Source organism: Gasterosteus aculeatus, chromosome 1 (assembly GCF_964276395.1).
Source record: "Gasterosteus aculeatus chromosome 1, fGasAcu3.hap1.1, whole genome shotgun sequence".
Lineage (NCBI taxonomy): Eukaryota > Metazoa > Chordata > Actinopteri > Perciformes > Gasterosteidae > Gasterosteus > Gasterosteus aculeatus.
In genome coordinates this window covers 13,634,080-13,649,122 of record NC_135688.1, presented here as the reverse complement: position 1 = coordinate 13,649,122, position 15,043 = coordinate 13,634,080, and the positions used below count along the sequence as shown (strand labels likewise).

Here is a 15,043-nt window from a genome sequence, read left to right as displayed (position 1 = left end):
CCCTGCATTTCTGAAGACAGTACTGAGTTTCTGTACTTGACATTAAGGCTGCAGAATAGGTTATATGGTATTTGGAAGCTGTGACATCCATGTCCATGCTTCATATTCAAAGACATATAGAAGAATTACTTAAAACACCCAAATAAACGATTCAACATTTTGAAGATCGGTGTCAAAGAAAATCTTTAACGGGCTCCTCAAGCATAATGATTTCTGTTTGCTACAAAGCAGTGGTGTCACATGACACATGAGAGTGCCGAGGCACCTGAGGGCCAAAGGCTGTGAGAAGCAGATTGTAAATTCTGAAAAGGCGAGAAATTCAACAAAAGACAAAGTGCAACTCGCCAACCTTCCTGCTGAGGCCTCATGCCTCCTGTCACCTCTCAGAATCCGCCAAATGTATTAGTGGCAGGTGACTCTCTGGATTGCATCTAGGTTATGGACTGATGTGCTACGACTTTACCATCTGTTTGTGTTAAGCTTGAACACATAACGAAAAAAGTTCACTATTATTCCAAAGACACCAGATCGGATCCTTGAGAGTTGAAAATGCAATTGGTAGCACACAAGAGAAAATGTAATGCAACTGTACATGCTTCATGGAAGTCAGCAAGATACTTGTTACAGTCTTTCGCTCAAGAGCTCTATGGAGGGGGAAGCGAACGCCAAAGTGTCAGACATCTGGTGTTATTATGTCCACTCCTGCCTTTGTGTGGTGTGGGAGTACGTCTATGCTGTTTCACTTCTACTCTGCAACAGTGCAGCTTCCTAAATGCTGAACGGGTCTGTTTCCAGCATTAGAGCCAACAGCACGAAATATAGTACATGGTTCAACAAATGCCGAGGTCATATTAATGAATGTTTGCCACTTTAATAATAATAATCAGTCTTTTTAAAGTGGAAATATACACTGTATAATGAGTATGATAACCCTAACCTTTTCTACTCCAGATTTAAAATCATCAAATTAGTAAGAAGGTTCCTCTTAGGTTTGGTGCAGCTGCCATGGCAGGAGACAGACACGTGGGTGATTCCTGAATTACTCCTTTACACTGTATTTATTAAACATACATTTATATTGCTATATTTACATTATACTGTGGAGTTGAATGTTGTTACAGCGAGAAGAATTTTCCAGTCATTTTCATCCACTTTTAAAATGCTTAAACTTTCTCAGACTTTACCATTGACTTGTAGGAGATACGATACTTTAAAGTATCATTTTCTGAGGCTGCCACATATGGTGTGAATGATGCTCAATTTGGCATTGCGAGTGAAATCTATACCCAATTCTGCATTCCCTGCCTTCCCATCACCAATTGATCAAATCCTTACACTCTGTGTCTTGGAGACGGATGGTTTGACTATCTCCACACAGACGGAGCTCTCAGTTAACCGGTGTTTTGTGAAGAAGACCATGCTTGTGCTGGTGGACACACCTGGGGATTGTTGTGAGCAAATGATGTGTGAAAATGCTGTGTTAGCTGGGGAGGAAGGCTAATGCGAAGACCTTCCTGGTTCCCACCACAGGAAGATCAACCACAGACACAGCTGGATTGTGCTTACAATGTGCCACCATGGAAGCTATGTGAACAGACATAGTTGCTTCAGCTATTTAGCTAATAACTTCAATACTTCAGCCAGTATTGTTTGAAGGAGTTCTACAGGTCCAAGGACAGATCAAAAAGTAACACAAAAAAGGTTTTTCTTCACAGACGGATGAGGTCTTCCATTAAAATGGTAGAGAATCACTGTCTGTGATCACATCAAGTTGCTCCAAGCGCAACACTCACACACAGGAATTTCACCGCTCTTATATAAAATATGCATTTGCGCAACTCTCCGCTCAGGGTCCGCTGGTCAATGCAATGACCACAATGGGTTTGACTTGAACTTGTAGACGCTATGGTCTGTGGAGGTGTAAAGCCTCTCTTGTAATTACCACTTCATCAGTGAAGTAAAGGAAAAACAGAGGCTCTGCAGATTCATGTATGGAATGGTAAACAGCTTGCCTCGTCTTTGCTGTGGTTGGCTGGTGTCAGCGAGACAGACTGGCTGCCCTATATGCATGCGTTTATGTCTAAGTGCCCTACATTATGTATTTCAGGATACCAAAAGAGAGACTGTCTCATCAGCAAAAAAAAATGGTAATGAAAACGCTGACATACTGAACTCTAAAGTGAACTCATTCTATCAAGCTTCAATATTTAAACGTGTAGTATCAAGTATTTCAAACAAGAGCAGAACAAATATAATTAATGAAATCTGAAGATAACATTTTGCACAACTACAAGGGCAACATTACAGAGAGTGTTCTTTGATTTTTTTCTAATTGACAATCTAATTGAATAATCCACAAACTGTAAATTACGACAACCCAGTTTATTCGAATAATTATTTTCTCTTGTGTAGCGTATTGGGCTTTTTTTTAGAATGGCTTAAGAGACAGGTGCTGAACATACAACTTTTTATTTTTATTATTATTTTATTATTTTTACATTAATGTATTTGTTGTTTTTTAAGTTATTTATTTTAAATATATAGATTAGAATTGTCAACCTATGACATCGTGGTGACTAAGCATCAGCTACCCAAAATTGTTTCAACTTCACGTAAAATATTTGAAAATAATCTAATTTTCATCTCATTATATAAAATTGACACACACTTTACTATAAAAATCCCCAGTCATCTACAGATAAGTTAATAAAAAATTCCCTTATGGATTGTTCTTTACACCCACCCCGTTTGTTAGTCAGCAGCCAAAATAAATAATAATAATGTCTTAAGATGATCTCGACTATTCATATTTGTAATTGTTTATGAATGTGTTACCATGCTTTTATGCAAGTTGCAAATATGATGCCCTTTCTCGGCAGAGACAAATGTCAAGAGTAGTTCAAATGAATGGCATTAAAATAACAGATGTGAGGACTACAGAATATAAATGACCAGTAAAAGCATATAAAAAAGTAATTTTATATGTCTCACATCCAGATGTGGAAAACAGGGCTTTTGTACATGAAACATTTGCTTGTAAAAATGGTGAACGTGCAGTGAAAAAGAAGAATTAAAACTTGTGCGGGAAAAATGGTACCATTTATCTTTAACCTCTGAAGATCTGTCCCAGCACTAGATGACCCTTGACCCTCTTTATCCTCAGAATCATCTCTTTACTTTCACTCTGCATCACACGCTTCAGACATGTCTGATCAAAGTGTCCACCTGTTTTTTCTTTTTCATAGAGGTTCATAGAGGTTTTATTTATATATGTGAAGCACAAGAACCTTATGAAATTCATGAAAGTGATTTGCTGTGTAGAGCTTTTAAGATGATGGCGAAGATGAGCATGAATCATTTTTTTATTTTTTATCAGATGTTATTAATGGTAGTGCGAAGGACATCTCGCAGATGATTTGGACCTAATGCCCAAAGGATCAATCCAAGATATCATAAGTCCCTGATCCAGGCGTGTGCAATGACTTTAATCCCTGTGAAGGTGGTTTGGATTGTGTTTCTGATGTGCGTCTGTGGGTACGACTGTCTGGACTGCATCGAGCCTCTGAGCCAAACCACAGGATTCAGTCCACAGCTCATTAGCGCTCATGAATTTCCTCCAACTCGACCAAGCTGCATGTCAGTGTTGCCATCTATTGGATACATAGGTTCATATTCTTGCACGTGCAGCTTCCATGGAACACAATAAATGCTAGCTACAGCAAAAACTGATATTTACAATGGTTGTGTTGGCACAGTTACATCGACAAAGCAAACACTTGCTCACAATGAGGTCCCATCCTTACAGAAACTACAGAAAGCTCCATGCACAAACCAACTGTTCAATAGACAGTAAACCATCGTAATGATGACTTTGAGGCCCTATTTTTGTCACAAAAATAAACTAAGATACGGCTACTTCTTTACTTTTTCTTTCTTACTTACCGCAGTAATACGAGGGAAAACTACTCAAACATCGAAGCTTATTCATGTAAAATCCCTGATTACTCAGCATATCAAAAATACATAAGTGTATTGTACTTAGATTGAATTCCGAGAAGCAGCAAATTATCTTTCCGTGGCTTCTATTAACACCAGTGCAGAGTAAATCAGCCTTAAACCCCATAATCTTCTTCATCCATCATAACGGTGAGCCTTTGTCAGATAGGAGAACCAAAGCCTCAGCAGACAGCTCCGGGCTTCTGTTCCACTTTGTGGACATGTGAGTACAAGCCAGATCAGACTTCATTTTAATGCAGGAATACTGTAAGTAGGGCTGCATGGTATACCGGTTCAAAGTGCGGTATGAATTTCTCACGTACCGTTCATACCAGACGGCAGATTTTATTTGTGTACGTCATCAAGGAGTGTCTTGTCTTATGTGTGTTGTGATTGAGTCATAGTTATAACTTTAGAACAACAATGAATAACCCTGTGACGTAGCGCCTTTCAGGCCAGCGCCTGTACAGGATGGTGACACCCAACTCACTGAGGTTTGAGTTGGGATGAGGTGCAGTCAAGAAAGAAACCGCGCTCTGGATGCGATTTAACCATACCGTTTTATTACCTTTCGGTGGTCTTAAGGAAAACAGAAAAAACACTTCTAATGGACAAAAAAGAACAAAATAAATCAAATAACATCAACCTCTCTGCAGGTGACTTCACTCCAGACTCTCCTGGCGTTTCCCCTTCCCCTTGCTTTTATACAGCCTTCCAGTCAATTGGGCTAATTGGGAGAAACCAACTGGCTGGGGGTTCTGTCAGGTCTAATTGAACATGCTGTATCCTACACAGTAATTCACATAAGTTCTTATCATAACGTCAACACTGATGTCATGTGGATGTGGAAAATTATATAATCAAGTGCTGACATGAATGTACACATTTAGGCTGTTATATATTCTGTGCCATGTCCCAAACAAGGAATGAACTAGCCCACTTGTCAGTCAATTTGGGGAAAAGGCTCTTCCTTTTCACAAACCCACAACAAGCACTCTTTAACAGGGTAAAACACCACGACACAACAGCTTGTGACACATAAACAAATTGTAACACTAATAGTTACAAGCTAACTCGCCGGCTAGTTGCGAGCAAGTTGGCCAGCGAGCGTCGAACGGGCTGTTCGGGTAGCCGAGGTCCTTTTCGGGGTCAATGAATTCTGTGTGTTTACTTGAAAAAACATACCGGGATACCGTCAGAATCCGTACCGTGCAGCCCTAACTGTAAGAATACCAAATGAATTATCTACGTTGATGTCCTTTTGAAAGGGTCCATCTGCGTGCAGCATCACAATTGGCAAACTCCCGAGTTGTCTTTTAAGTTGTCAAAGAAATAGCACTCAGAAGGAGAAGGGAGCAGCAGGGAGTAAAGTTACAAGCGTCAAGGAGAGGACTGCACGGAGGGACACATCCAGGATCTGAGGACTTGAGGAGACAACTTGTCACTAAAAATAGAAAGTGTGATATTTTATTTATGTGCGCACACTCGCACATGCATGCGCACACAGAAATGCTTGCACAAATCCCCATCACTTGTATGTACTACTCCTGCTGTGGGGTTAATGTACTGGCAAATGTTTGTGTTTGTGTGTGTGTTTGTGTGTGTGTGTTTGTGTGTGTGTGTGTGTGTAGGTGTGTAGGACGGATGCATTGTGGGCCTACGTGAATTATAAATGTGCAAATCTTGCTCTGTCAGAGTGAGAAGCTCGGTGTTGCACAATCTTAGTAGAGATTTAGTCTGAGGTAGCAAATAATGGCTCGTGACATTATCACTTAAATCAGCAGGCTTCCCTCATGCATATCACTGCGCTATTTGTGGGCTGCCAAATGGAACTTTTAGTATGCAGACCGCTGCATGGCACGTTGAGTACAAAGGAGACGAGTGATTTTAGTGCTTATTACCGATGGAGCATTTTTACTATATGCTTGGGAAATGGACGAGATTAGAAATCACAAACATGACCTGGCGCCACAAGCTCAAGAGTTGGGATGATTATATCATAACATGGGCTGTAACGCGATGTGAAAATGGATATTGACAAAATTAGGGCACATTTATGTATGTGTACGTGCCTCCTTCTCCATCCAGTGCTGTGTGTCGATGTTAACTGGAGCAGCATCTTCCAGAATGGAAAAAAATAGAGATGGCTACAACAAAAGATCGCCGTCCCCCCCCCACCCCTGTGTGTATCACTTTGTGTATCACTTTTATGTGTGCCTGGAAATGTTTGTGTGTGTGTGGGGAGTTTTAATATTTGAAAAGCTTTTTTTCTAAATGTCAAATTGATGTTTTGGTGAAGTTGGTGGAGATGTTTTGTAAATGCATGCAAATTGTCAAAGTGGCAAGCTTTTTCTTCATTTGCTCTTGGGTTTTCTTAACTTACTGTCAGTTGAGCCCAGGGGGACACCATATGTATACCGGGTTTAAGTTCATAGTGAGGACTCAGGACACCGCTGCCTCTGCGTTTAGACACAACACTGATGAGAGTGGGGGGAGAAAACTTAAACAGTGAGGCTGGAGGCAATATATTGAACCTCCTTAATGTACATGTAGCCATTTGATCCATTGTTAACATAGACATTTGATTATAGCAGCTTGAAATGAAGTTGAAAACACCTTGCACAATCATTGACTTGAAGCTGTGTAGGGTATGATACCCGTTCAAAGATTCAGAGTCATAAGCCGCAGCAACACTACTGTGTTTCACTGAGTGAAACATGTCAATGTAAATGATCATTAGTCACACTAATCAGATCAAAATATGAAAACTGTCAATCAATGTAGAATCCATGATTTTCACTTTGCAGCAAATGGTGCACCCAATATTCCTTAAAAAGTGAAGCAGTCAAATTGAGAGTGTACTGTAGAAGGATTATTTTCTCACACGTCACACAAGCAGGATTTTCGTTTTTATGGTTCTAAACTTTCTCTTTGTTTTACTCATGAAGAAAGTGAAATTTTAGACAATTTACATCAGACAACTGTATCTTCAAATAGCTAATTGTGACACTGAATACAGAACTTCCGGTGTAATTACCACCAAAACCCAGCAAAATATATCCCGTTTCATGCCACCCTGGGACCAGGCCACATCTCCTTGGGAAAGTGACCTGCTGCAGCTCGACATTACTGCCACTTCCATCCCATCCCATCCCAGTCATTTAATCTTGGAACGATATCAAGATGGCGATCTCCCTTTAACCTCCAGCGAGGGGACGGACACAAAGGGACAAACTCCCCACTTCATCACTCAGCGTCAAGCAGTGGTGGCCTGCCAAACAATCCCATTAGCCCGTAGCCAAAAGGCCTGTGGACAGCAGCTATGTCCCGAATCAACTGCAGCTCTCTGCTCAATTTGAACATCCTCCCAACATCCATGCGCTCACGTGTCAGCATTATTAATGAGCTCACTCAAAGCTAGCGTCGGCTTTTTACGCCGAGGAAATGGGTTGCTCCATAACTCTGAGTAGCTTTTTACAACTCAACACTGATCAATTAATGACTAAGAATGAGACACTGAGAGATATTCATGCAGGGATTTTAGAGTGATGCTGAGAGACGGAGCAGAGGCGGAGAGCGGGATAATGAACTTGGGATTGCAACTCGCAGCAAATCCAAACAGCGGAGAGAGCCACTTCCACAGTGGCGCACATATTGATACCTCTTAAAGCTGGCAACACATGCCAAGGTCGTCCTCGTGTAGACGATATATTGCACTCTCATATCGGAGCCTGTCGCAGAGACTCAAACGGCAGCCAGAGTAATCAAAGTGGCACACAGCGTCTCATGCTCCCTGGATCTCACTTCGGTGCTCCAGGGATTGAAAAAGAACAGTGAAATAAAAAGTACAAGGAATACAAGAGGTTCGATCTTTTCCGATCGGAAGAGGAAGATGGAAAGGAGCAGAAGAAGAAGGAAAGCGAACAAAGTGTAGCACAGGGAGGAGGAGTTACTCACGGCTCCTGTCACCTTTCCACCTCCAGCTTCCCTTGTTCTTCCCCGAGCCGTCCCCGGGCACACAGACTCCAATCAGGACCTCCGCCAGCACCAGCAGCAGCAGCAGGGGCATCCGCCCGCCGGCCATGCCTGCCAGTGAAGCTTTCATTGGGGCAGAGAGTCGAGGGCCATGGGGAGCGCTGTCCCACAGTGAGATCTCACACAGCTGTGTGGAGAGATCCAAAACAACAACAGCAAGTCCTCCTCCTACCCCGCTTCCCTTGGAGCGTTAGCCCAGGGCCACGACACTGACGACCCACAGGGGTCAAAACTCACGCAGCGAATACGCCTCTTCCTCCTCTTCCTGGGGGATTGGAATGATCCCCCTGAGCGCAATAGCCTCAGAAAGCAGAAGTTCCAGACAAGCAAAAGAAGCCCGGATTTCTGGAGTGTCACTTTTGAAATATTGATCTGTTCCTTTTTCTATTCCACTTCTTCGGCCCCTCGTGGATCTGGGGAGGTATTTACTGCAGTCCTGGTGGAAGTCCTTTCCTGACAGCTCCCAGGAGCAGGGACAGCACAGGAAGGAGAAAACTGTTTTCCCGCTGGCTGAGCAGAACCACTTCGGTGTGGCACATGGAGCTTCGGTGACGCTGATGGCGACACATCACCGGTCCAACGGCAACCAACTCTCAAGTCACTCGCGGCGGCCGGTGAGTGCCCAGGAGTGTGTGCAAATTCATGTAACGTCCTCCCCCTCGCTCTCTGTCCATCTACCAGTCGTCTCAGATCAGATGGGCCGGTGTTGATTTGAAAATACGGAATAAATCACAGAGATAGTTCACTACAGAGCAGCCTTGACTTTGTCAACAGAGCGTCTGAGAGAAGGAGGGGAGAGAGAAAGAGGGAGAGCGAGGGCATATCCAGCAAAGGAGGGAGGGAGGGAGGGAGGGAGGGAGAACCGGAGGAGAGAGACTGGGGGACACGAGCGGGGAGGGTGTGAATAGCAATTTCTCAAGTGCAACGGCTCCTGTGCTTTTGCCTGCCCTTGATTCTCGTTCATAAGTGCATTTTCGCAGTAGACACCCGCACTGCCTGACGGAGCTCCAAACTGCGCGTGAATGTGCTACAAGTGAAGCCGAATTACTGTGTTCTAAGGTTTTCCCAGATATAAAACAAAGGAAGAAATGCCCAACCAACCGACCTGCCCAACATGCACCTGTGTAGACAAGTGCGCAGACCAGTTTGACTGGGGATTTGTGCGTCTGCGATCGGCAACCTTTAACTGCTGCCAAATGAATCCCCACAACACAGTTTAAAAACCCTTACAGTTGAACGGTTACACTGCAATGCAACTTTTCAAAGTTCTGGAGGTGATAAAGGTATCACTTGTTCATCAACATTAATAAAACATTAATCATTTAAGGAAACATGGGGAATACTCTTAGTTCTTGATTTACATTTCTTTTGTATGAATTAAGTACAACGGATATACGAACCAGTTACTACTAAAAGCCGGTACAGAGGAAGACAACATTTGACTAAATCGAAGGTATTAGCAATAACTGGTAAATACTGGGTGCCTCACTGGGAAACAAAAAAGCTACATTATTATACCCTCATTGTTCTGCAGCATATTGCAACTGTACTTAATTACTTCATTCTCCTCAAAGCTCTGTTTTATATAACCGCACTAAGTAGCTAGTATTCACAAAACAATCTAAAAGTTTAATGGGCCGCTTCTTTCTTCCACAATTCCCAGTTGTTTTACCCTTTTCCTTAGTATTTTATTGGTACCTGATTCATGTGACAAAACTGCCCTGTAGAAATCGCAGGTTGTATTAAAAAAGTCTGAAAAAATAAATTCTCTACTTATAAATTCTCCCACAAATCACCGCCTCTCTAGATTGTTAAAGTGTCTTACGTTTGCATGCTCTATACACACGCGCACACAAAGACTATTTTTGTAAAAAAAAACAAGCTCAGCAGGTCTGGGGGTTTGAGTTACATCGCTCATTTCCTCTGCCTGCACGGGCCGTCTGGAGGTGGGCGAGTGCAGGTTAACGTGGGAAACTGGAGGTGTCAGCAGCACCTTCCCCTTCGTCCCTCCCCCACCTCCCTCTCATATGCCCTTCATTACAGTTGTGTGAAAAAAAAAATTTCTGTCTTAGCTTTGTTGTTCTATTTTTTTTTTTTATAATTTGTATTTTCTTTGTGTGTACAAGTAGTAACTTTTTTTTTTAACTTTTTATACATAAAAATAAATAAATCATAAATTCAAATTCAAATGCCACAATTCAAGTGTAGGAAGCTCATAAACAAGCACATACAATGTGATCCCTGTAAATGGGGATTTACAGTCAGTTTGAAGATGAATAAAACATGGATCTATATGCTGATTTGTTTGCTGAGTGTTTCACGTCACAAACTATTATAAAATATAGAATGCGTGCCTGTCTTTTTTCGTCAAATGGTCTGGACAATGCCCTATAAAAGTGTCTGGTAATCCTGACGTAGTGGCCGTTGAGGACCACGCTCCCGGGGAATGAATTAATCGCGTTACATTAGCCGCTGATGAAGGTCTGATTAAAACAGCTCTCTAATGATTAGGCCTCTGGAATAATTACCACTGCAGTGAGGACGGCCGCTTCAACCCCTCGGGACCACAATCTAACATTCCTACTACCTGCAAAATGTCACCGCCGATGCCAACTAGTGATTGGGACAATGCAATGCAGATTCTATCCAGGGAGAATAAGATATAGAGGCAGCATTGCCACACTGACTACAAGTAGCCTAACACGTTTTTGAGATGATTTGTTTTCAGGGCAAAGTGTCTCTTGTGCAGCGTGAGAAGGAGATTACCTGGGTGATTACCTGAAGCCAAAGGGTTCAGCCACAGTTGGATAGCATGTCCTGGTCAGGTTACAGAGAATGGATACACTCATAAAAGATCATTACGTCATCTCTCAGCACAGTCATTATGGACTTAAATCGGCTTCTTTTGTTTTGTGCACTGAGTGAAACGAGAGGCAAGCGTCAACGTGTGATGCTGATGCCACTAAGAATGTGTCATATCATTGGGTTGCATCTGTACTGCACTCATGTGAAATGCTAACATACGCAAACATTTATTATTACTTTGACATTCAAATGGCTCCCATTCAGTCATTTCTCATATCGTGTTGTTAACATGCAGCACATCTGCTTTAATATTCCTCCATTCAGATAGGTAGCTGTGTATCAATCTACATCTAGTTCCAACTTGATGTTCTATTTAACCAACCATCTAAAGGGCAGTAGCCAAATGTAAGTACAATATACCTGTGACACATTTTCTCATTTGGTAGCTGGCTCCTCTGACACGACTGCTGTAAATAAGAGCTGTATGAAAGCAGCCTTTTCTATCGGCGGCATAACTCATTTTGATCTCATGTTGATCAACCTGGCCTCGTTTATCTTCTGCATCGAGCAGACGTCACAGGTGTAGCACTCATTGTGTCAGAGGTGGAGCCCCACAAGATCAAACCTCTGCCTTATCTTGTCATCCGCTACACACGTCAAACTTTGAATGATAGCTAAAGGTAAGAAATAAAAAAACGCTCCACAGTGAGCCTCCACCGTATCGTGTCTGAAAAAACTGCCTTGATGGGCGGTAAACATGGATGGATGAGGCCAGCCGAGAAGCAGCTGAGAAACAGCCAATGAGATACACAATTGACCATTTAAAACAACCAAAACCTTTTAAAACCTCCTTCCACCAGCACTCTGCCAGTCAGCATCCAATAATCCTGATTTGCAGGTTAGACTTTCCTAAATGCTAAACCATTGCAACACAATCTTCACGGGGATCATTGGCTCAAGTCGGCAGACACTCCAATAAATTCAGTGCAACATCAGTAAACAGAGAGTGAAAAAACGCCATCACACCCTCTATGTTCCAGTTACAGCTGCAGCTACAGACCTGCAGCTCCCAGCTTGAGGGAACTTCCCATGACCTCAGATCGAATGACTAACCTCAGGACTGATCATGATAAAATGCTTATGGTTATCTAAATGATAAGATACATTTTCTGGCTAGAAATTGGCGTGTTAAATAGCTTGAGGAGCTGAAGAAAGAAACACAAAAGTACAAACATTGTCTCAGAGGTTTTCTGTGTGACCTAATGCAGTAGATTGATGTAATAACCGTAGACCTGCTCCATGTTATAACGCCTGGTAGGCTGCTAGCTTATCTCTTTCCATTTTAATCCTACTTTTCTGTCAATGTCATTTTAACAACTTCTTATATTCATTTTATTTTCTAAAGCAGAAAGCTGCCACAGAGAAGACGTAATTAAAGCTCATTGTTTTAGAGAACGCGTTTCCCACAGCTCAGACTCATATTATAGCCTCGAAAATGAGCTGCCCCCTTTAAATTTAGTTGCTCTCTCCGTCACGTCAGTATGGTGTTTATCAGGATCACATTCTGGCCGACGGGATGTGACAGCATGCTTGATGGGTGGTACAAAGACACCCGGCAGGGATGAGCAGTCGACACTAGAACACAGCTTGGATCACAGCAAGAGATTTGGGGGCAACTGGGACCAACTTTTCTGCCATGATACATTCACACAGGAGGAAAGAGCAAGAAGCAGCCGCGTGGACAACAAACCACAGTCGAGTCAGAGAAGGATTTGACAGAGAGAGAAGGTTCCTTGATGTGGACATTTAGCCCCACCACACACCACATTCAATCCTCTTACAAAACGAGTCATTAATGCATCATTTTCTATTTAAAGCAGTATGACACGCTGTTAATCTATTTCATCAAACTTACTTTTAAGTTGTTTCTGCTGTTAGATATGTATTGTTACTGTATTAGTTGGTTCCTGTTTCTTTTACATTTAGCTTACAAGCTGAAGGGGGACATGTCAAAACTAAATCAGGGCAATCAATCCTTTTTTTTTTTACAGATTTCCAGAGGAGTCCACCTTTTCCTCTCAGTAGTGGCACCAACAGTCCACAGCTCTAGCTGCTCTATCTTTAAATTGAAATTCTTGCTCCTCCTTTAACTGTGAGGTAAATCTTTGCTCTTGTAACTTCCGTATACAACAACTTAAAGTATGTATTGTATTGTATGGAGTCAGATAGAACATAAATTAGTCATTGGGAGTCTGGCTGCACAGCGTCATTCATACTTCATCACATTCTCAGCCTCCAGAATGCAAAGATTCATAGAGGTGGCGTGTTGACCGAAGCTGCGTGATATGTTGCTCGTTGAAAGTTGTAAATACAGTTGTGCGTGGGATCTGTGCCAGCACCTTTGGGGGCGAATGGGGGGGACACAGATCCCACAATACGGTTATGTTCTTAGAAACACATCTCAATGCATCTTCTGCAGAGCCCCCCCCCCCCCCCTCCCCCCGCTGCTGCTGAATGAGCTTTACGTTCGGCATGATGAATGAGACCACGCCCGGCATTCCGTGCATGGCCAGGTTACGACGGTCCTCTCAATCAGCACTACCGCTGTGCCCCCCCCCCCCCACACCTCCATCCCACTATCGGTCTTCTTCAACACACACACACACACACACACACACACACACACACACCGTCTCCCCCTGAGACTCCACTCTCCAATCAATGAGAAGTCATATATAGGAGGAACCTGGCTGAAGGTTAATGTGTGCAGGGAGAAACACATAGGATCACTTACAATGAAAGAAACACCGTGTAGATATTTTACGCTGTGGCTACACATATTTTTAGCCTCAATAAGAGTAGTTTGTTTATAATGTTCACCCATTTGCATCCTGTGTACCCTCACAGCTCATATCGTAATCCTGACTGAATACGGTTACCCTATTTGAGTTACTATGATTGAATCTCTCTAGAAAGGGAGCCTGAGAGTGCAGTTAATGCGTCTGAATTTTTCTGTGTTGACTCATCCTAACAATACCATTCAAAGATAGAATGGCCCAATACAGCAGCAGCAGTTGTCTTATTTCATAACAATGCACTAATGCTGAAGCATTTGCTCTATTATAGAGACAGCACTAATGTAATTTACCCCCCCCCCCCTCCCCACCTCCCTCCACCGCAAAGTTCTGGTTTCCCTGTTATCAGCGGTCTCACCTTGCAGTGAGATTCCAGTGTGCTGCACTATCGTCCAGATCGCACAACACACTGTGATTTACAGCTGCTGTTGCTGCAGGGCCATCTGGACCACAGCCCCCCCCTGAATACTCAGCGTACTCAGACTCTAGACAGCTCTGCTCTTCTCGCTCTCTCTCTCTTTCTCTCTTTCAGTGCAGGCTTCATTTGTACTTTATAACTCTCTTGGTTGGATCTTCTTTGCAAACATGTGTACGTGTTCCATCTTTGTTATCGAATTGTAACATTGTGCATAATTGTAAATACATACTGGACTTTTATTGTTAGAAACTTGTGAAAAAGATACATTATATTCATATTTATATAATGAGGAAACAATGAGTAACAACATGTCTTCATGTTCCTCAATTTTCCCATTTGCTTTACAAATAGAATAGAAAGTAAATGAAGAACCTGAAAGTATTCATATTGATACCTTCTTGCCTAATGCATGGAAAGTACCATTAAATCTCTCTCCTTTAACTATACTCACTCAAGGGAAAATCAGCTCATTTTCAGATGGCGCTTTTGCTCGCACAAATAAATCAACAAAAAAGCTGCCAGGAGCAGTAAAGCTGTATTTTATGTTTAATATGTGTGCGTTATCAGTGCAGTGGAGCCCCCCTTGAGTGAGCTTGAGCATAAGACACCTGCACTTTTCACAATGTAAAGACATTGGCGGAGTCTGTAGGAACACCAGACACACTTACTGGTGTTGGCTTTACCCCAAGTACACGGGTGATAATTACATAACCCTCAGTGTAAATGTGCCTCATTTATGGCTGTGATAGGGTCATAACTGTGGATCTGCATATTTTAATACGGCACTCCCCTGATCCAATGCGCCTCTAAAGAGCCTTCTGCTGCAGTTTGTGGTCAGTGGAGTGTGTGATGAGAACCAGGTGAGACATTTGGCGTCATATAAAAGGTGTTAGCTTCAAAAAGAGCAGCCAAATGTACAGCAGATGTGAGGAGG

General features: G+C 42.5%; 1 protein-coding gene across 8 annotated transcripts in view; it reads right to left on the bottom strand.

The window, feature by feature from the left end:
- The window catches only part of robo1 (roundabout, axon guidance receptor, homolog 1 (Drosophila)), a 209,171-nt gene that overhangs the window by 151,380 nt on the left and 42,748 nt on the right, over nt 1–15,043 (bottom strand). For 3 of the 8 annotated variants that reach the window (XM_078098228.1, XM_078098234.1, XM_078098230.1), the window contains exon 1: nt 7,954–8,222. The exons of 2 other annotated variants lie outside the window; for them this stretch is intronic. In XM_078098228.1, coding sequence (XP_077954354.1) covers nt 7,954–8,101 — 148 coding nt within the window. In that variant the 5' untranslated portion in view covers nt 8,102–8,222. Of the gene's footprint in view, nt 1–7,953; nt 8,813–15,043 lie in introns of those variants that run through there. 3 more of the 8 variants (XM_040179254.2, XM_078098264.1, XM_078098238.1) reach the window with 3 other exon arrangements.